This window comes from Lagenorhynchus albirostris, chromosome 19, assembly GCF_949774975.1.
Source record: "Lagenorhynchus albirostris chromosome 19, mLagAlb1.1, whole genome shotgun sequence".
Lineage (NCBI taxonomy): Eukaryota > Metazoa > Chordata > Mammalia > Artiodactyla > Delphinidae > Lagenorhynchus > Lagenorhynchus albirostris.
The window spans coordinates 11,612,995-11,635,360 of NC_083113.1; the positions used below are offsets into that span (position 1 = coordinate 11,612,995).

At 49.6% G+C, this 22,366-nt stretch overlaps 1 protein-coding gene and 1 long non-coding RNA gene across 2 annotated transcripts; one reads left to right on the forward strand and one right to left on the reverse strand.

The window, feature by feature from the left end:
- The first annotated feature begins 1,962 nt into the window (after positions 1-1,962).
- LOC132509933 (uncharacterized) lies at positions 1,963-14,697 on the forward strand. The gene is made up of 5 exons (XR_009537175.1): positions 1,963-2,083; positions 10,098-10,158; positions 12,124-12,366; positions 12,621-12,751; positions 14,508-14,697. It is a non-coding gene; the product is annotated as an uncharacterized LOC132509933 (long non-coding RNA).
- On the reverse strand, positions 7,621-21,457 carry IGSF23 (immunoglobulin superfamily member 23). The gene is given in 5 exon segments (XM_060131538.1): positions 7,621-7,732; positions 9,140-9,284; positions 11,251-11,520; positions 15,414-15,755; positions 21,368-21,457. Coding segments are annotated over 5 exon segments (834 nt in total). The 5' UTR covers positions 21,435-21,457; the 3' UTR covers positions 7,621-7,722.
- Between the last annotated feature and the right edge of the window lie 909 nt (positions 21,458-22,366).

Genomic DNA, 22,366 nt, shown 5'->3' on the forward strand with positions numbered 1-22,366 from the left:
GGGAGGGCAGGGGTGTGGCTGTGATGGTCCCCTCTGGGTCCCCAGTACTGCCCAGCACAGGACTCCACACAGACCAGTTGCTGGAGGAAGGCGTGTTGAACGAATGAATGAATGACTTTAGTGATTATTTGATCTCTGATTGTTATATGTCCTTTATTCCTCTTTTCTGCTCTAGTATATACCATTATGTTTTCTGTAAATACTGGAATTTAGAGAAAACTTACTCATTAGCTTGTGTGTGTGTGTGTGTGTGTGTGTGTGTGTGTGTGTGTTTATAAGAGAGCGATATGAAGATAGAGATAGAGAGATAGAGTGAGCCTGAGAGAGCTTGAGGAAGAGCCTTTGAGTATGTTTGAAAGAGGAAACTGCTTTTGACTATGCTGTGGGTGGGTGGGAAGGGGTGTGGAGGGCTGAGGACGTGGGCGAGGAATGGGCTGGATTTTGGAGATCAAATCTGTAAACCGTGAAGGCAGAGACCAAGTCTGTCTTGTTCTTGGCAGTGCTGCCGGCATCTAGCATGAGCCTGCCACGTAGAAGTTGCTCAATACATATTTTTTGAATGAATGAACGAGGCATTCATTCACTGTTAAAATAGCCTAGGAATCTTGCTGTACCTCTGTAATTGTGAAGCACAGTATACTTTGAGCAGGCCTAAAATTCTTTAGATCCCTAGCAGGGAGTAGAGAGATCGAGACACCTGGCTGATGAGCCGGGGAAGCAAATATGGGGGTGCTGACACCACCCTCTTGTCCAAGTTCTCAGCACACATCAACAATTGATGCAGGTACTCCTTCCTGGGGAGCATGCCAGCAATCAGTAATCTATACAGGGGCTGCCCTGGTGGCGCAGTGGTTGAGAGTCCGCCTGCCGATGCAGGGGACGCGGGTTCGTGCCCCGGTCCGGGAAGATCCCACATGCCACGGAGCGGCTGGGCCCGTGAGCCATGGCCGCTGAGCCTGCACGTCCGGAGCCTGTGCTCCGCAACGGGAGAGGCCACAACAGTGAGAGGCCCGTGTACCGCAAAAAAAAAAAAAAAAAATCTATACAGGCACTTTTTCCTGGGGAGAATGGGTAGTTTCCCAGAATTCTTAATACCGATCATTGACGACCCACTGCCAGTCTATCAAAAATGGTAGTTGAGAAGAAATGTTTTTGTCACCGCTGGCAAAATGGATGTGAAAAGTAAGAGTTGGGGAGAGAAATTGCGGCCAGAGGTTACAGCTAGAAATCCCTTGTGCATCTGGCTTTGTTTATTCACCTTGCCTTAGATCCTGGAGGCCTTGGCTCGCCCCATGAGGACAGAAGAGAGCTAGGTTAGTGCTTTACTCGATGCCGCAGAACTTTTGGGGCTCAAAAAGTATTTAACTTTCTTTCTTCTATTCATTCATTTATTCATTTAGCAAGTGTTTAGTGAGTGCCCATCATGGACTGGCATTATTGTAGGTTCAGAGGATAAGACGTTGAGCAAAGGGAGATACAGTTCCTGCCCTTTGGGACTCAGTCTTGATTGGGGAGACATACTGTCAAAATATCACCCAAATACTTATAAATTGGCAATTTTTTTTGGCCGCACCACATGGCATGCGGGATCTTAGTTCCCTGACCAGGGATCAAACCTGCACCCCCTGCAGTGGAAGGGCAGAGTCTTAATCACTGGGCCACCAGGGAAGTCCCTACATCGGCAACTTTTGATGACTATTGAGGAGAAGTTTCCTGGGTGTGTGCAGCTAGGGTGGGGGGTGAAATCCAGGCAGGTGGTGACTGAGTTGGGATTTTTAAATGACTAGGAATTAACTGGGTAACGAGAGGAGAGTAAAGTATTCCAGGCAGAGGAAACAGCGTGTGCAAATGACCTGGGGCAGGAGAGAACTGCATTAAGTACCAAAGAGTGAGGGAGACTGGCTAGCTGTTCCCTAAACTCATTTCCTCTTATTTCTAGGAACTCAGAAGCTCAGAAGCTCTCGTATTACTGTGGTCACATGACGCAGAGCAGGGCCAAGACACAGGCTAGAAGGAGCGTGGGTCCTTGAATGACTGCATGGGGAGGAGTCTCCCCAGTGACCTGCACTGGCCTACGACATGAGTGAGTAATACACTTTTACTGGGTCAAACCACTGACATTTTGGAGCTATTTTTTACAGCAGTTAGCCAACCCTGACTAAAGTCAGTGCAGCTGGAGAGGGGGAGCATGGGGCAAGGCGAGACTAGAGATGTGAGCAGGTAATAAACCAGGCAGGGCCTCGTGGGGTCACATGACCAAGTTCTGACTGCTGGAATGTGAGCAGACGTGATGTGAGAAACTTCTGGGTCACGCCTTCAGAGGAAGGCAGTGAGATTGTCTCCATCATTGCCACTCCCTGCTGGCTGGAGTGGGGACTTGGTGGTGCACCATCTTGACCGTGTAACGCTCTAAGGATGGCAAGACCACAGGGTAAAGAAGCCTGGCTCCCTAGATGACCTTACCAAGCACAACCTCTGTACCATTCCTGGACTGCTTCCGCTGGGACTGTTACATAAGAGAGAAACCAACTTCTATCTTGTTTAAGCCTCTGTGATTTGGGGTCCCTACCAAGCTTATATTCCATTAAGATGGGGGAAGACCTGGGAGAGGGCCAGGTGGAGAGGATGCGCTTTGAGTTTGGGACACATCTTGGAGATCATCTTGTCTCATCAGCATCCTCTCCTCCCTGAGTCTCCCCTAATCTGAAGACAGTTCAGCTTTCTCTCCGCCCTCTCCTTCTCCCCCACGTCAGGACTATTCTTCCTTCTCTGCTTCTGCCTGTGGTCAGTGAGCACATCATGGCAGATACGGCTGCCTGGGAGGGAGAGAATGCCTGCGCAGAGAAGGAAAGTTCCAGTTTTTCTTTTATCTGGATACAAAACATGTGATGTCTACATAGTCACAGAATAATGAGAACAGCTGTGGGATTCTCAGTTCTTTCATGCTTCCGATAGCTGCATCCCTACCCCCCTGCCCCACTGTGGGACGTTGGCATATTATTTTCCTTGTTACTCACGCTTTCACTGTGGCCCAATTCATTCAAGACTGTATGTGGTCACAGGCTCCCTCCTGGCCATTCAACCTTTGTTTTGCCAAGTGGCATTTAAATTTTTGACTTTATGGCTTAAATTTCAGGGTTAGATATATCCATTAGGAGTCAACTGGGTTGTAAGGAACAATGGAACTGAAACAAGAGCGGCTTCAGCAAATAGACGTTTGTTTCTTCTTTCATGTAATAGGAATTCCAGAGGTATTTAAGATAGGGCTGGCTGGATGGCTTCACAGAATCTCCAGGCATCCATTTTTCAGTGGTGTGTTGGTAAATCAGCTCTCTGGAAAAAAAAACCCAATTTGTAGTATTTTCCAGTTTCCTTGGTGTAAACACCACCAACCACAATTGATTTCAGGCTACCAATGTGTCATCATTGACTATGGAGCTAGGAAGAGGTGTGCACATGAGCTCTCGTGAGCTGGTACACGCTGGGTTCAGCACACTTGCCACCTGTCCTCCTCCACGTGAGACGGTTGCCTCATGATCCAATATGTCTGCTGGGTTCCAGCCATCACATTCCCATTCCTGCCAATAGGAAAGGATGCTCCCTCACCTTAAGGACATGTTCTGCACGTCACACATAACACTTCTCACAGTTTACTGCCAATGTAGTTTTTCTTTCCCATCGTGTGCCCAGTTAAAATTGGACATCGTGTGCCCAGTTAAAATTGACATCGTGTGCCCAGTTAAAATTGAGGATTCCGTTATTATGGAGGGAGGAGGGTGTGGGTCTCTGAGGGTAATCTTTACCATAGCCGCCGACGAGATTGGGCTATTCTGCTGCAGCCAGATGATCATTTACCCTCCATGTCGGGTTAGGGAAGGGGCCTCAGGATGCCCGACCCTGTTTTTCTGACACACAGAGAGAATGAGAGGTGTGTGAGTCAGGTTATTCCTGTTAAACTCCGGCGTGGGGGAGTGTTTGGGACTCAAATCGATGCTTTCATTTCTGAGCCTTTGAGTTTTCCTAGTGGTGTGGTTTTAGCCTCATTCATTCATTCATTCATTCAACAAACACTCACTGAGCACATACTGTGTAACAGATACAGGTCTGGCTACCACGGAGCTGACAGTCTAATAGATGAGATAAATGGTAAATAATCACACCAATAAATATTTAATGACACAACGTGCTAAGTACTAGAAAGCAGAACAGTGCTATGGGCAAGTTCAACCACGGGACTGAATTTATAACAGGGGTGGTCAGGAGATCTCTTTTAGAAAATGTGCACAGTTTATTTTTAGTGGGGGAGGGACATCATAATGATTCTCAGCTATTCCAAAGGGCAAGGGGAATTGCTGCAGCCTTGACCAGAGGACAGCTGGACTCTAGCTGGTGGCCAAGTGGTGGCTACAGTATCATCTCTGAGACCCAGATAGACTAGAAGCCGCAGGAACCAGCTCCCTCCATCACCACCCAGGCAGGAAATGACTAACCTCTCCTTTACAGTGGAGGGAAATGGGAGGAGGGAGGTGGTAGGGCAGGATGCCTCAGGTGGGAAAGGAGCTGGTTCCATATAAGGGGCTTCTGAGCAAATCTGGACCCTTGGATAGACCAGGGCAAGGACCCCAGAACTACCACAGTGTCAGTAATGTATACATATAGATGCTGGGGGATTTGTTATTTTTTTTTTAACAATTAGGAGTTTGAGTTGCACTGTCTGGTATAATAGCCACTAGCCACAGGTGGGTATATAAATTAAAATTAAAATTGATTAAAAGTAAAGAAAATAAAAATTCAGTTCCTCAGTTACACTATCTCCATTTCAAGGGCTCAATAGCCACTTTTGTTGAATAATATTGTAGTGGACATTGCAGATATAGACATTTCCATCACCATAGAGAGTTCTCTTGGACAGCGCTGGTCTAAGGCACAGGCTTTGGAGTTGGGCAGACTTGAGTTGGCATCACATGTGGCTGTGTGACCTTGGGCAAGTCACTTGCCCTCTCTGTGCCTCATTTTTATCTTATGTACATGAGCACAAAGACACCTCCCTGACATAGGACGTGAGGGGGCCCATGAGAGAATGGGAATGAGGCTCCAGCTCTAGGGAGGGAGCAACGGGGCAGTGGAATGACTGGAAACAGGGATTTCAGAGCCAGGGAGCCTGGCTTGGAGGCCAGCCCCACCATGGTATGACCCTGGGGCAAGTCACTTAGCCTCTCTGAGACTCACCTTCTTTGTCTGTAAAGTGGGGGTCGTTCTCCTTTCCTCAGTGGGTGCAGTGAGGATGATACAACATACGAATCACATAAGGAATCTAGTGTAGTGGCTGGCACGTGGACAGCCCTCAGCAGACAAGATTTGAACTCAGGTCTGCTACTATTATTGCTAATCGTAATGATATTGTAGGTGCCTTTATGTTGACATGGTAGTGTGTCGCAGCAGCACTGAATGTTCCTCAAATGTTAGACATATCCGCACGTGAGTTTCATTCATACTCGCTTCAAGCAGGTGAGTCTCAGAGCGGGTAAGTGACTTGCGTAGGGTCAGTGAGTACCCTCTGCCTGCCACCTGTCAGGATTCTCCAGTGAAAGAAAGTGTTTGATCTCATTTACAAATGTACCATGGATTTCTGGGGGTTGAGACCACTTTCCCCCACTTCTCTGCATTTGGAAGGTTTTTTCTCTTTGAAAAGGAGCAAAAATAAGCTGCATGTGTAGAAGAATATTTTGGGGTGTCTGCCCAGCTTACAAGGCAAAACCTCTCCACTTTTTACTGAGCACTGAGCCCTCACAAATGGGGATGATCCCCTGGACCTCTGATTGTACAAAACACCTCTGCTCCCCACTGCAGCCACAGTGCTGGGACCAAGGTTGACAACTGTCCCAAAGTAAGGTAATCAGATACCTTTTCCAGAGGTGTCAGAGATAAGGCAAAGGGATGCTGGCTAAGTTGGGCAGTTTCTTTGAACAGGGGTGTTGTGGATTTGCAAGCTATGGGATGGTGCCTTTCTCCACATGGATGGAGAAACATCAACGGCCCATCTACAGAGCGAGACAGAGAACTGTGAATTCCATGTTCCTGGAGAAGAGGATTACAAGGGCTGAGGGGTGGGAGGCTGGGAGAGGCAGCAAGCAACTATCCTGGTTCCAGTAGCTTTCCTGCTTTCTGACCATGGTGTCCTGCCATTTGTGGTAGATTGCAAGAACGGCCACAGATTCTTCCCCTCCCATCAAAAAGTGAGGTCATTTCCCCACCTATTGAATCTGAGCTGGTCGTGTGACTTGCTTTGGGCAATAGAATGTGACAGAAGTGATAATTTGCCAGTTCTTAACCTTGGCCCTAAGAGGCATTGCATCTTCTGCCCTCACTCTTGGAATCCTGCCTGTGTCATGAGCATGCTTGTGTCTGCTTGCTAGAGAATGAGAGATGACATGGAAGAGTCAGTTACATGGCTAGTTACCACCGCTGAGGCTATCCCAGTCCAGACAGGCCCTAGGTAACCTGCCAACCAACCGTAGATGCATAAGTGAGCCCAGCAGAGACCAGAAGAGCTGCCCAGCTGTGCCCAACCCACGTTGATAACCCATAGAATTGTAGCTAAATAAATCGCTGTTGTTTCAAGCCACTAAGTTTTGGCAGGTAGTTTGTTACACAGCAAGTGCTAACTGATACACCCTTGGATTCCTGGAACTCTTCCTGGATCCGTATATTAAATCTTCCCTGTGTTTTTTTCTTGAGCTACTTCAGTGAGTTTCTTTTGGTTGCAGCACAAGAGTTTTAAGAAATCTGGACTGATTGTTTATGTGCTCCAAGGGATTTGGTGAGATGGGGAGATGGACTGTTGGCAGCTGGCAAGAGGAGACAAAAGCAGTCCCTGGGGCTCTCAACAAGATGGGAACATCCCACAGAAAAATGACCAGAAAACCTGGAGGGAGGAGGTCTCAAATGGAGCTCCCGGGGCCTTCATCTTGTCCCCAGCCCCAGGATTTTCCCCTCCCCACACTCCTTCTTGGTATCACCTGTTGGACTGATAGGTGCCCACACTTCAGATGCACATTTGTACTTCTTTTTTTTTTTCTTTGCCACCCCACATATCCTGTCTTCTAATAGCAAAGAGTAGGGGGGTTTTTTGTTTTATTTTTGGCCATGCCATGCAGCTTGTGTGATCTTAGTTCCCCAACCAGGGATCCAACCTGGGCCCTCAGCAGTGAGAGCGCAGAGTACTAACCACTGTGAGTTCTAACCACTGCTAGTGAGTTCCTGGTAATGCTTGTATTATTAAAAATGGTAGTATAACTTCTGCCCTCTCCTGTAGCTGTGTTTACGAGATTTCATGTTTTTGTGATTTATCTAAATTTGTTCCATTACTATGTAGTATTTCACTGTGGAACCCATTGTATGAAAATACAATGAATTTGACTGGAAAACAATTTGGGAGCAGTGATAAAAGCTGAAGATATACGTATTCTATAACTGTGAAGTTCCACTACTAATTATATACTGCACAGAAATATACACATGTGTTCCACAAAATTTATCTTTTGAAACTGGCCATTGTAAAATAGCTGTTAGTATTTTTGAGTACCACATAAAAATTCATGATTAAGATCTGCTTGTAATAGCTCCTTTTGTCTAGATTCATTTATTTGTTTTTTAAATTTTTATTCAATTTATTTAAACTGAAAAAAAAAAACCCAAAGCGGTTCACCCATTTCTTCTTTGTCAGCCACACCTACAGTGAAGAGAGAGAGATAAATATTAATAATAACAAAAACAATAATAATAATACATGTGGCTGACAGTCACTGAAGGCTCCCCACGTGCCAGGCATTGTTTAGAGTTCTTTACTCCCACCATCTTCCGTAATCCACACACCTACCCTTTGAGGCAGGTATTATGTTACCGTTATCCTTGTTTTAGTGATGGGCCACAGAGCAGTTAAACGAGTCACCCAAAGTCGTCCCACAGGCTAGCATATGGCAGAGCTGGGATGAACCGAAGGGACCTGGCTTCAGGGTCCATGGCCTTCACTGTAAACCACGGGGATCTCTCTTGGCCCTTGATGGGTATCGTAGACGTGTGTGTAGGGTGCCTCCCAGCCCAGACCCCTCTTTTCTGAAGGTTGCCCCTCTCCACTGGGGCAAGCCATGCTTGTCCTCATGACCTCATCTCCAGGGTCACAGCTGATTGGACAAGGCTGGTTCCTTCTGGATGATGTCAGCATTGGTCTGCCATAATAGGTATTGGCCAAGATGGCGGGGAGGACAGGAAGCGACCCCTCCTGCCGCTCATGGAGGGAGGGATTCCAGGGGGTCTGGGTGAGGATTTTTCACACCAGCCCGATTTCTCACCTTTCCCCTCTAAGCACATGACTTTGGAGTCAGACCTGGGTTTGATTCAGGGTCAGCTCTTTGTCAGCGACATGTCCTTTGGGAAAGTTGATGGATTTCTCTGAGATTTAGTTCTACTCGTGGGAAATGAGGACAAGAACAGCACCCATCCTGAGAGCCGTGACGTGAGGGCTCCTGGCACTTACTGAGGGCCCAGGAAATGAGAGCCACAGGGACGAAGACGATGTGGCTGCTTCAGCAGCAGCCTGGCCCTCCCCGACCCCTAGAAGGTTCCACACGGCACTCATGGACAGGAGACCTGGCCCCAGTCCCTCCCAGCTGGTCCACAGGGCCTTTCCAAACCATTTCAGCATTCAGATTTCTCTTCCTTAGTATGTCAGCTGCGAAGGCTTGTATCGTTAATGTCGGAACAGAGGCAGTGTAGGTTAGGGGCTAGAACTGAGTGAGGCAGTATTCTGGGTTCGAATCCTTCTTCAGCTGTGCGGTCTGGGGCACAGTTCTCTCTCAGCCTTAGTTTCCTCTTCGACAAAAACGAAGGGGTGAAGCAGCTCTGCCTTTGCCCTCATTGTGGCAAAGACACACCTCCGAACCTCTCCTGTCTCTTTGCGCCCCTGGGGCCACTTTGGGAACTGAGGAGTTGGATGGGCACATCAGGGGTCAATGGCATCCTCTCCGAATGAGCTTTAAGCTCCTTGGGATGAGGCAGTTGGCTTGGCTTCAGTCTTGCTGCGGAATGAGCTCTGCACCTTGTGGGGGCTGACTGGATGGGAAGGAGGGAAGGCAGGTACCTTAGCTTCCAGATTATGGTGAAGACCGCGCTTCCGACCAGTACCACGGGTGCGGCCGCAATGAGGGCAAAGGCAGAGCTTCCTGACAGGGAGAGGGTAGGGTTCGGCTTGATGGGCACAGGGTCTGTGGGATCCACGACGGCTTCTGGGAACCAAGAAGGGGAGAGACTGGAGGAGATACCCTCCCTCCCTACCCCCCCACTCCCACCATTCCACCTCCTCCCCGTCCTCCGGGTCTCCACCCCAGCTTCATCCCCGCTCTCCTGTCCCAGTCCCTCCCCGACCCATCTTCCCACCACACAGAAGCCAGAGGGGTCTTTTTAAAGTTCACACTTGACCCTATTCCTCCCCTGCTCAGAACCTTGCCGTGGCTCCCCAGGACTTCGCCTTGGCCTTCAAGGCCCTGCCACCTGGCCAGTCTCATCTCTCTCCACCCCCTACCTTTATAACCAAGCCCTGTTGGAGCCTACTCAATTTTCTAAGCTCACTCCCCTCTCTCTTCTACTTCCAGGCCTTTGTCTATGCCCCTGGAATGCCATTTATGCCATTTTCTCTCCCTTGGCCTGGACAATTCCTATGTATCCTAGTATCAGCTCAGATGCCCCCTCTTCCAGGAAGCCCGCCCTGATCCCCTTGCTGGGTCAGGCACCTCCTTGGGTCTCACAGCCCTCTGAGCTCCCCCACCCCAGCCCTGCCCACTCTGGTCATTACTGTTTGTGGACAGGTCTGTCCCTTACTGGACTGGGAGTCCTGTGAGGGCAGGGCCAGGACTGTCTCTGTCACCAGATGCCCTCAGCATTGCCCGGCATGGGCCAGTCACAACAGGTGCTCAATATACATTTCCTGAACAGCTGATGAGTGAGGAAACGGGGTCTTGGAAGTATTGTCATTCTCAATGAATGTGTCAGGGTCAACAGGTGCTCCAAGATTTACATTTTTTACCCTTTTTTTCTCCCAGGAAATCACCTCAGAACCAAATCCTGAAGCTCCCACTGAACCCTGGCTGGGGAGAGAGACAGGTCTCAGGAACGTAGCCAAGCCAGGCTTTCCATTATCCCTGCCCTTTCCATGCTCTGGACCTCTGCTCATGTGATCCCCGCGGCCTACATGCCTCCCTGCTTCTCCACTGGCAGCGTCTCTGTATCTTTCCAGCTCACTCCACGAACAGAAATACTAAAAATAATATGCACGGTAACTGCTGCTATTCTTAGAGCACCTGCTAACTGGTGTTCTGCTAGCCTCACACATACACCATTTCAGTTCCTTATAGCAATCTGGCGGCGGTCTACACGATCACTCTGATTATACACAGGAGGAAACTGAGGCTCAGAGAAGGGACGTCACTTGTCCTAAGTCACCCAGCCAAGAAGGCACAGGGACAGGAATTGAACCCCATTTTGACGGGCTCCCAAACCCCTTTTCTAATCCCAGTTAACTGACTGTTCTTGTTACTGCCTCCTGAGCCTCCGTAACAGGCACAAAATTGATAATAATATGGATAATACTGATCATGACAATGATACTAGTTCATGTTTATTGATCACTGACTAGTGTTGCAGAGTGCTAGGCACTCTTATTTTAAGCTGTTCACCGGCTTATCTCATCGAATGCTCACAGCCACACTTTGGGGTGGGCACTATTATTTTCCCAATTTTATAGATGAGGAAACTGAGGCACAGAGAAGTCAAGGCACTGGTCCAAAATCACACAGCCAGGAAGTGGTGGAGCCAAAATTCAAATTCCAAAGCCCAGGCTTGGAACCACTCATTATATCATCACCTTAATTTTTTCTCCGGCATGTGCTGAGACTCAGAGGCGAAGAGGCTTCCCAGATTCACACAGCCAGCAGATGGTTGGAGCCGGGACCCAGGCAGCTGGCTCCAGATCCTGCCCTGAGCTTTCATGAGAGCTTATGTCTTTGGCCTGCAGCCTCTCATCTGTAAAATGGGCTAGTAATCCCCACTCTGCCAGGAGGATGAAAGAATGAGATACCATCTTGGCTATAAAGGGTATCAGAGGGGGCTGAGCATAGAATGTGGCTCAGTGGAATCAGGAAAGCTGGCCACTGACCAGCAAGGGTACAGGGTCTGGGGTGAGGGTGGGGTACTCACGTGGCAGCGTGATAGTCACAGGCTGGGAGAAATACTTTCCCTGGCTATCCTCGGCCAACCGTACGTAGGTGCCCAGGTCCTCCAAGGACAACCTCTGGATAATCAGCCTCTCCCCGATCCCACGAGGATGCCCATTGAAGGTCCATCATAGCACAGGTTCAGGTTCGATGGAAGCCACCCACTGCAGGATCACTGAGTAGCTGAGTTCGCTCCGGAGGATACCTTGTGTATTCCCCGGGAATGTCAGCGGCAGCACCCCATCAGAGTTGGCTGTGCAAACAGGGAGCAAGATCACATGGGTGGAGACCACTCAGAGAGGCTGAGCACTTCTTCTGTTCACCACAGAGGCATTCATTCATTAATTCATCCACTCATTCATTCACCAGCGAATGTGTTTGGAGTGCCTGGTCTGTGCCCAGACGCTGGATGTAGCAGAGCTGTTGATACCCTCACCCTCAGCCCTTTCAACTGCCAACACTGTATCTGTTGCTTCAGGGCTTTTGCTAGCTGCCAGAGCCTGCTCTGACCATGGAGGCAACAGGCCAGAGTGCTGGAGGGTGGGCATACCGGGGGGCAGCCTTCCACAGCGACTGACGCGGGCTGGTATATAAATACCCCAGCTCCCCTGCCCTCAGCTGGGCCAGGATAAAAGCCAAGGAGCTAGGAGGAGCTGTTGGGTTCTGGATCATTTTGCAGGCAGAGCCCATAGGACTTGCCGATGGATTGGATGTGGGTGGGAGAGAGTGAGGGGTCAAGGGGACCTCCAAGGCTTGGGGCCTCAGCCACTGGCTGCTGGGAGGGCTCCTTACAGAGAACATATATAATCCTCACCATAGTTCTCTTTTCGTGTTTTTTTTTTTCTTTTTTTCTCAGGTGAAAGACTCTGAGGTCTGGGGGTGCTTAGGGCCAGGCCTCATGGTCAGAGAGAGAGGCATAGCTGGGATTTGAATCTGATGTCGTGGTGAGTGCTGGGGACCACCACACAGAGATGATTTCCAACTTCCGTGCAACATGAAAAGGGAAAAAAACTTCAGTCCAACCAGAGAGCTCACAGAAGGCTTCCTGGAGGAGGTGGTGCCTGAGCTAAGCCTTGCAGGAGGACAAAGAGCCCACCAGGTGTGGAAACAAGAATCAATATGTAACAGCCACCTAGACTGGGCTCTTACTATGAGCCAAGCACCATTCTAAACACATGTTGACGATAGCTTGTTATCTTACTGGCTTGTTATATTGCGAATGAGACCCATGCTTGGGTGAAGTCATTTAGTAGGGTGTAACCAGGATTTAAAACATGAAATGAAATATAATAGAAAATATCAGAATGCATTACTCATAGCAATAATTGTTATCTTATGACACTTGTCTTTCAGTGACTGGTGGTGTGTGGATATACGGACATACTGGGTCATGATATGAAATGCAATTCTTACTGTGGGTCATGATTTTAAAAGCTCAGAAGCCACTGGATTTACTCATTTAATCCTCACAACAACGCTATGAGGTAGGTCTTATTGTTATCCCCCTTTTAATGGGAAAACGAAAGCTCAAAGAGGTCAAGTCCCCTGAAAAACTCATGGTGAACGTTTGCTTACTCTGTGCCAGGCACTGTTCTAGGCGTTTGGCGTGAACAGCTCATTTGTTGTTCACAGCACTCCTACGAGGGAGAGTCTACAGTGACTCCATTTACAGAGGAGGACGCTGAAACACACAAATGGGAAGTCACTTTGCAAAGGCACGTGGCTAGTAAGCGAAGGAGCAGGGATTTGAATGCAGGCGGTTCCGGTTTCAGAGCCTGCACGAGCACCAGGCAGAGAACGGCACCGGCACAGGTGTGGAGGTGGGCTTTTAGAAGACCTGGCCTTCAAATCACAGATATGTAGACTGATGGACCTCAGCAGCCCTTACATGTCCTGGTGGAGGTAAAAAAAAACCCGGTGCAGAAGCGCGGTTCCTAGCCGCCTCTCTCCACCTTTGCTTGTACCTGAGAGATGTCGCAGGGCTAGAGAGGCAGCGTGGAAGGAGATGAGCTCCTGGATCACAGAGAGTGGTGCGAATCCTAGCTTGGCCCTTTGCTTCTACGTGACCACAGGCTGTGGATGTCACCTCTCCGAGCCTCAGTCTCCCCACTTGTGCAAGGGGGGTGGCGCTCAGAGCATCTTGTTTCTCGTGCTGTTGTGAAATCCCCCAGCGTTTGGTCCATAGGGAGGGCTCAGTAAATTGGAGCCATTCACTCATGCTTCCCGTGCTTACGCTGGCTGGTCTCTCTGCACGAGCACTTTCCCCAACTCTCCACCTGGTACACTCCCGCTCAGGCTTCAGGTCCCAGCTCAGATATCCCCGCCTTGGCATCTCCCTCCATCTTTTCTGCCCTTCTTCCTTTAGTCACAGAATCCTACATTTTATCTAGGTATATCGTTGCCCAGGATAAAGCCTACATTTTCAGCTTCTCTTATAGCTAAGTATGACCATGTGACTAGTTCCCAGCCAATGGGATGTGAGCAACCTCTGTGTTGGGCCATAAGAGGAAGGCATCCTCCCTCCCCTTCTCCTCTGCTGTTACGTTGGCTGGAATGCAAACGTGATGGGAGCTCTCTTGGGTCCCCCAGGCAGGATAGAACCTAGTGAGGACAGAACAATTAGAAGGAGCCTGGGTCCCGCCACCCTGAAGCCACCGCATCATCCCTACACTGTTCATGCCAGACAACTACATGAGAGAGATAAATTTCTATCTTATTTAAGACACTGTTGTTTTGGGTCTTTATTAGCACACCAGAATCTGAACCCTAACTATTATAGGACTGAACTGTGCTCCTACCCTCCCCGCCCCCACCACTCCAAATTCATATGAAGTGCTAACGCCCAGTACCTCAGAATGTGACTGTATTTGGTGATAGGGCCTTTAATGGGGCGGTGAGGGTGGGCCCTAATACAATCTGACTGATGTCCTTATAAGAAGAGAGACTAGGACACACAGGGAGACACCAGGGGTGCACACAAAGAAGGAAGGTCATGTGAGGACACAGTGAGAAGGCAGCCATCTGCAAGCCAAGGAGAGAGGCCTCAGAAGAAACCACCCCTGCCCACACCTTGATCTTGGACTTCCAGCCTCCAGAACTGTGAGAAATAGATTTCCGTTTTTTAAGCCTCCCAGCATGTGGTATTTTGGAGCGGCAGCCCTAGTAGATTAATACGTCTCTAAACTACCTTCTAAGGACAATGGCTCTGGTTAACCTCAGGGCTTGTTTTTTCTGGTTCAGGTGTGAAAGTGCAAGTCCAGAGCTGAATAGCTCATAAGAACAGAGGTGAGGGCTTCCCTGGTGGCGCAGTGGTTGAGAGTCCGCCTGCCGATGCAGGGGACGCGGGTTCGTGCCCTGGTCCGGGAGGATCCCACATGCTGCGGAGCGGCTGGGCCCGTGAGCCATGGCCGCTGAGCCTGCGCGTCCGGAGCCTGTGCTCCGCAACGGGAGAGGCTGCAACAGTGAGAGGCCCGCATCCCGCAAAAAAACCCCCCCAAAACAAACAAAAAAACCAGAGGTGAGTTCTGAAGGCTACCACCAGTGACCCTTGGCCTTCCCCAAGTGATAATGAACAAATATTTAATGAATATATGTTGGAAAGTGTGATAGATGACAAAGAAATAGCCAGGAGACTTTGCAACTTTTCTCACCAAGAGGCGGAGCCTATTTCCCTCCCGTTGGAGCAAAGCCGGTCATGTGACTCGCTTTGGCCAATAAAAACGTGGCAGAAGCGATGGCATGCGTGTTCTGAGCCGGGGCCTCGGGAGGCCTTGAAGCTTCTGCTCTTGTTTCTCATCCTTTGCTGAGTGAACAAGCCTAGGCTATCCTGCTGGAGGATGAGAAGCCTCGTGGCCCAATTAGCCCCACTACGCCAGCTGCCAGCCAGGCCACTGCCAGACATGGGAAGGAGGCCATCCTGGACCAGTGCCTACGCAATCCCTTCCCCCAACTGGCTGCAGAAACGTAAGGGAGCCCGACTAAAATTAGCTGAGACCAAAAGAACTGTTCAGCAGAATCCTGAGCTGAAAATACAGTTGCTATTTTAAGTTCTGGGGTGGTTTGTTAGGGAGGATTGGTGACAGAATGGGTCCCGATGGGCACTGCTGACTGAGAACCGGGTGCCTCCCGCCATGGGGCCCCGCTCACCATGGACCTGTATCTGCGCCATCACACTCCTGCGTCCCCTGCTGCTTTCCAGCACCACGGTGTAGCTGCCTGCATCTTGAGTTGTCACATTTCTGACGACCAGGCTGCCTTGGGTATCCAGCGTCTCCCGGCCAGTGTGGCCGGGCCCTGGGAGGCCCTCAGGGGAGAAGATCGTGGCTTCTGGCTGGGCCTCGTGCCCTCGGAACCAAGAAGTAGACAGAACCCCATCGAGGCTTCTGGGGACTGGCAGGTGGGCATCGGCTCCTTCGGTCAAGGGGTCCAGAGACCCAGAAGAGGGCAGCTCCGAGGAGGCAGAGCAGGTGAAGAATGCCAGCAGGCTGCCTTGGAGGGGGTGGGAGGGAGAAGAGAGAGCAGGAAGCCATGGAATCAAAGGCAGGATGGTGTCCCAGCAAGTAACCCTTCCTGTGCTGGTGAGAATGAGGGCCATCAGAGTTGATGACGACAACGGTGATAATAATAATAATAATAAAGAAGTAAAAAGGAACATTCCTTAAGAACCTCCTACAAGCCAGACACTGTCTAAAATGCTGAACATATATTATCTTACTTATTCCTACATCGGCCCCACAAGGCACTTATTATGCTGGATGTCACGCAGATTCGCCCTCCATCTTGCTCTGCTCTGCTCTGCTCCGCAAAAGGCTGACTTCCCTGAGCTGCATCTCTGGGGATCTCTCGCCTTTTGTTTCTGGTTGGCTTCTGCCAATGGGAGCATTGGTGGAAGACAGGAGGGCTGAAGGGAGTGACCTTGAGGTAACTGGTCCCACAGCTCCCTCCCTGCTACGTCAGCACTGGTTCAATAGGTCCCTCTATTAGAGATCCTATTGGGTGACCCTGTCCATACACCACTCTTTTGGGGTTTGGGGGCTGCTGTTCCTTTTACAGCTTCTAGCCCAGGGGAGGTAATAGCTTCCTGCTGTTGCTAGCCCCTGGGTGCTGCAAAATCCCATGTCAGTTTACCTATACCCTGCCTAGTCCCCCTATTAAACTCTCCTCATTACTCCTTTTGAGTGGACCATCTGTGTCTTGCCTCACCTCTGACTGATACAGCTATTATACCCCTATCAGAGATGAGGAAATGGAGGTTCAGAGAATTTAAGATGTTCTTTCAGAATTTCATAAGTGATAAACATTTGAGTTGTGATCCATGCCCAGGCAGCTGAAATTCGTAGCCACTAAACGATACTGTCCAGTGTATCCCCCATCCCTGTTTCTCTCATTTCCCCTAATTTTCCATATTGCATAGAGCATGGAGGCAAACCCTTGGAGTCTGGCTCCAGACCCTATGCACTTGCCCACCCCATTCTTCTGCCTCTCACTAGAATGATGACTATTGCAGTAAGAACATGAACTCCAGTCATAAAAGGCTGAAAATTTTGACATAATAATAAAAAGAAACTTTTGCAAAGTTAACAAAAAAACAACCCACAAAGTCAAAAGGACAATGACATACTACGAAAAATAATCTGCAACTGATATCACAGATGAAGAGCCCATTTCACTACCATATATAGAGCTCCTAGGTATCGATAAGAAAAGTATTGGGCTTCCCTGGTGGCGCAGTGGTTGAGAGTCCGCCTGCCGATGCAGGGGACGTGGGTTCGTGCCCCGGTCCGGGAAGATGCTAGATGCCGCGGAGCAGCTGGGCCCGTGAGCCATGGCCACTGAGCCTGCGCGTCCGGAGCCTGTGCTCCGCAACGGGAGAGGCCACACCAGTGAGAGGCCCGCGTACTGCAAAAAAAAAAAATATATAGTGGTTATCTGTATGTGGGAGGTGGGAGGTGGGGGCGAGGGAAGGTACATGGGGAACTGGGTGGGTGGGGAAGGACAGAGACTTCACTCAAGGCCTTCTTATATATCATTGCGACTTGAACCATGGGAATGTATAACCCATTCAAAAATTAAGTAAAATCTGAATAAATGAAATAAGAGAGTATAAACTAGGCTCTTAATTGTTTTGCACACACAAATGCACACACCCCAGATGGCAGGCTCCAGAACTGGATTGCCGGCACGCACGTCCCAGAACTGACTAGCTCTGGTGACTTTGGGAAAGTTAGTTAACCTCTCTGAGCCTCAGTTTCCTTATCTATAAAATGAGAATAATAATGTCTCTAATGATTTTCAGTGGGGACGATCCCCCCCACCCCAGTCCACCCCCCTGCCAGGGGACACTGACAATGTCTGGAAATCTTTTTGGTTGTCACGACTTGGGAGGGTGTGCTGTTGGCATCTGGTGGGTAGAGGCCACGGATACTGCTAAACATCCTGCAGTGCACAGGACGGGCCCGCACAACAAGGCATCGTCGGGTCCAAAATGTCAGTAGTGCTGATGTTCAGAAGCCCCGATCTAGTGCTTGGAAAGTGCTTAGACTAGTGCACTAACAAAGTGACTGCCAGATCAATGCTGGACATTCATTATACTTTTCAGCATTATTGTCATTCTTGCCTCCACACTTGCAAGTACCGTAAATATGCCTTTTAAGATAAAAAACACATGATAAGTTGTTACATTTTAAGGATCAGAAATACCCACTTACAGAACAAATGTGAAACCTCAGGTCTCTTCTGGGTAAATGAAGGAGAAGCCGTGGCCAGAGAGAACATCTTCCAGGGCAGGCGGCGTCATCAGGTACAAACGTGATGTGCCCAGGGAGGGTGTGTGTGTGTGTGTGTGGTCCCTCTCAACAACTCAGAAGTTGGCACTGTTTTCCAGGCAGGGAAACTGAGGCACAGCAAGCATGAGTCTCAGAGCCAAGGTCATAAGTGGAGAGTTAGGAGTCATCTCACCACAGGGTCTTCTGGCAGGCTCACTGCCCACCTCCCACCTCCATTGATTTTTCTCTCTGAGTCGGCAGCTGGTGTGACCTTTCTACTCCCCCTGCTCATAAACCTTCCATGGCTCCCCAGTGCCCTCAGGACATAGTGCAGACTCCTTCACCTGTCACTCTTGCTACATCTCTGCGCTCCGTTTTCCACTCTTCCCTCATCCTCTGCATCAGTCCGACTGAACGCCGTGCAGTTGCTCTAGCCTCCAGGCCCCTGCCTGCGCTGTTCTCCCTACCTAGAATGCTGTTCCGCACCAACTCTTTATCAAGCTGTGATTCAAGTTTTGGCTCAGGCATCCCGCCTTCTGAAATCTTCCCTGACCCTCAGGTGCGCTTGGTAATAGATACTATTATACAGTGTTTGGGCAGGGACCTTAATTGACTTGATGGGGCAATGGAAGCTCTTGTCAAAGTGACAGGAATAAAGTGTTATACCCAAGAAGCTGCTCAAGGTTTTGCTTTTCTATCTTGATAGAAAAGTTTGTTGTCTTACGGTTTTATGAAACAAAGAGCACAGGGATGCAATTTGCATAGCTGACGTCATATCTTTCCGAGGTCCTATTTCGATTTTGACGGCTTTGAAAGGTCCTCCCCTGACCACCACCTTCCTAGCTTCAGACCTGAGCCCTTTCCTCTGGGTCTCCCTCCCCCAACCCATTCCTGCCCCACCCATTCTGGGTCATCACTGTCTGGGGACGGGTCTGTCTTCTCTCTGGACTGTGAGCCCCAGGAGGGCAGGGCTGCTGTGTCCCAGCTGTGTCCCCAGCACAGGCTGGGCCCTGAGTAGGCATTGGGGTGTTTGTTGAATACATGATGGAAGGGGAAGATCCCAGGTCACGCAGTCCGTGTTCTGTTATCAAGTTCTGACCCTGACACCGCTGCAGGTGCCTGGTGATTCAGGGAGTGTCCTCAAGGCATCTTAAGAAGAAAACCCCACATCTTAGCAATCCTTACTCCAGCTGATGTAAAATCATGGTTTCATTCATAGACTCCGAGGCCGCTGGACCTGGGTTCATAACCCTGACTCGGCTGCTCTTTCTTCAGGGCCCTGAGCCTCAGTTTTCCCACTCATCAAGGAGGGTGGTTGATGGTAACCAACTGAGTGCCTGAGATTCAATGAGATTATGAATTTTCAGGGCTCAGGACAGTCTAACTTAGGTATTTAATACATATAATACCTAAATATCATATATACCTTATATACAAGATTTATATACTATAATAATATATATATAATACCTATAAAAATACATATATACTATAATACCATATATATACCTATAAATACTATACTATATACTATATATACAATATATACCATAATAATACCTTATATATAATACCTATTATATATATATATATGGAATTTCAGAGCTGGAACCGTAGAGATGTTTCCAGAACTCTTACTTGCCAGGAGCGTGGCTATTTTATTTCATCTCTAATCTTCCATCAAATGAGAAAAAGTCTCTATTCAATTTTTCCCCGTTTGAGCCCAGGACACTCCCTGAATCACTATGTATAAATATAAATATAAGTATAAATATAAATATAAATACACCACAATGTCACACTTGACTCTCCCATTGTCTCAAAATCTCCCCAGAGGTTCCAGAGGCTGAGAATAAACTAACAGATGCTAAGAGCTCCCCATTCCCAACTAAGGTCTAGCTAACAGGGGTTACCCGTCACCAGTTCTGCCTGCACCAGCTGCTCTACCACCGCCAGGCCTTGGGAAGGGAGGCTGAGAGCTCATGGAGAGGAGGGGATAGCACAGAGTGAGGCTTCCTGGGGGAGAGCTGAGGATAAACTGGGGGTGCCCCCTGGGGCTGGGGGCTTTCCTCCACTTCCTGCCAAGTCAGGGAGGCCCCAAGGAAACCTCTTGGAGAGCTGGAGATGTGTGCTCCGGAGTCTGTGGGAACTTAGACCTCAAAGTCTCCAGGTGAGGGATGGAGGGGGAGTGGGCTGGGTGGAAATGGCCCACGCCTCCAGCGTTTGGTGGGATAACAAAGATGTTCACGAGTTTTCCTTGAGCCAGTGTGGATGCCTCTGAAGGGAGCCGGCTGGAGGCTGTCCTGGCAAAGAGCCCCATGGGAGATGACCTGCTGGGTGGATTCCCCACCCAGAAAGATCTAACCATCATGCCTCAGCCACACAGAAGGCCATGTCCCCACCTTACAACTACAGCAGCCAAGTTGAAACTTTCCTGCCCCTTCCTTGCTTTCCTCTCCCCTGCGCATGGCCTTTGGGGGCGGGGTGGGCACAGACCTCAGCTCTGGGTGGGGAGAAAGGACCCACAGAGAGAAATAGGAACGAGGCCCACCGCTTGCCACCATGTCTCCGCTGCAGTCTGACCCACGCCAGAGCTGGAGAGGAGGTGAAGCCTTAAACTGTGGGCGGGGTTTTGAAATGACACAGAACTGGACTTTTTAAGACCTGGAAAAAGAGGCAATTCATTTATTCTCTGAGAGGCAGATGTGTGTGGTCTCTGGAAAGTGTGGTCTTGGTGGCCAGACCATCTGGGTTCAAGTCCTCCTTCTGTTACTTTCAGTCTGTGTGGCCTGGGGAGGACCCATAACCTCTCTGTGTCTAAGTTTCACTCTATGAAATGGGGATCAGATAGCTCTTGCCTCATGGGGTTAAGAATTAAATGTTACTATAAGAAAGCCACTTAGAACAGGCTGACATGTAGAAGTACTCAGTCACAATGACCTCTTTATATTATGATTGTTATTTTATTATTGTTGTTCTTATTATTTTAAAATTATTATTAGATGTGGATAGCTAGGGTGAGGCACGGTGCTCTGGTGGAAAGGGACTGGGATGGGGTCCTGAATTCTGATTTTGCCTTTGTCAGTCACGTGCTCTTGAGCGAACGACCCCACCCCTATTTGAGCCTCACTTTCCTCCTTTGTAGAAGGGATCAATTGCACGGCCTCTTGGGGATTTCAAGAGCTCCTGTGCGTCGGGCACCCGTGCTGCATGGGCTTTAAACTGACCAGAGTCAGAGCTCAGAGTGGGAGCGTCTCTGGTTTGAATAAAGGCTCTCCCCGGGGATGTCCCCTCTTTGTCTCCAACCCGTGGGTGCAGCCCCTGTCTCTCACGCACCTGTTAGAAGCATGCTTCTCCAGGCGGGGCTGTGGCCGGAGCCGGCGGCGCCCAGAGGACACCTCATACCGTTTTCCGTCCTGCGGTGGCTCAGGGGAAGTCGCCCTGTCGGGAGTGGGGTCCCCTAGAGCGCACAGTCAAGTACGCAGCCTTGGCCCCGCCCCCGACCTGGCCACGCCCATTCCCGGCCCAACCTCCGCCTCCCCAGGTCTCGGGCTCCAGCTGTGGGCTGGGAAGTCACCGCCGGGTGTGCACTCTTCTCTAGCACTGGGTTGGTGGCAGTGTGGGTGGGGAGCAGGCTGGGGCGGGGTCCCTGGAGAAGGGGCTCTCCTCTCTGCCTCCTCCTCCCAGCCCCTGCAGGCTGGGAGAATGGTGAAGGTGGAGAGTGGGGCAGAAGTGTCCTGCCCCTGTAACCCCACATCAGAGGCAACGACCGGCCAAAGGTCATCAGGTAGGCGGTGTCTGGGCCTCATGCTGGCCTCCCGGCTTTGCTCCAGACTTGGTGACTATTGGCTCCGAGCCTCTGTAAAATGGGGGTGTTAATAACAGTGCCTACCCCAGGGGCAGAGGGGCCCACGGACATCAGGTACCCAGCAGAGTGTCTGGAATATCGTAGGTGCCCAATGAATGGCCGTAGCGATTACGATAATGCTAATTATTATTAATATTGGTATCTAGGATGTCCTGGAGTCATGATCAGAAGCCCCTTCTCAGAGCCTTGCTCATACTGTATCCTGAATTTTGGATTCTGGAAGGATAAGTCACAAAAGCTTCTTTCTCTCATCCTTTTTACCGTCCAGGCCCATTCTTTCCTTCTTAAGTTAATAATAATATTGTCCAAATAATAGCTAATATTTACTGAACACCTGTTGTGCACAGGCCCTAGCTATTGCGTCTTACAGCTGTTGTCTGAATCCTCATTGTAACCTTGAGGGGTTGATATGATCATCCTCATTTTCCAGCAGTGCACAGAGGCTAAGTAATTCACCCAATGTCACA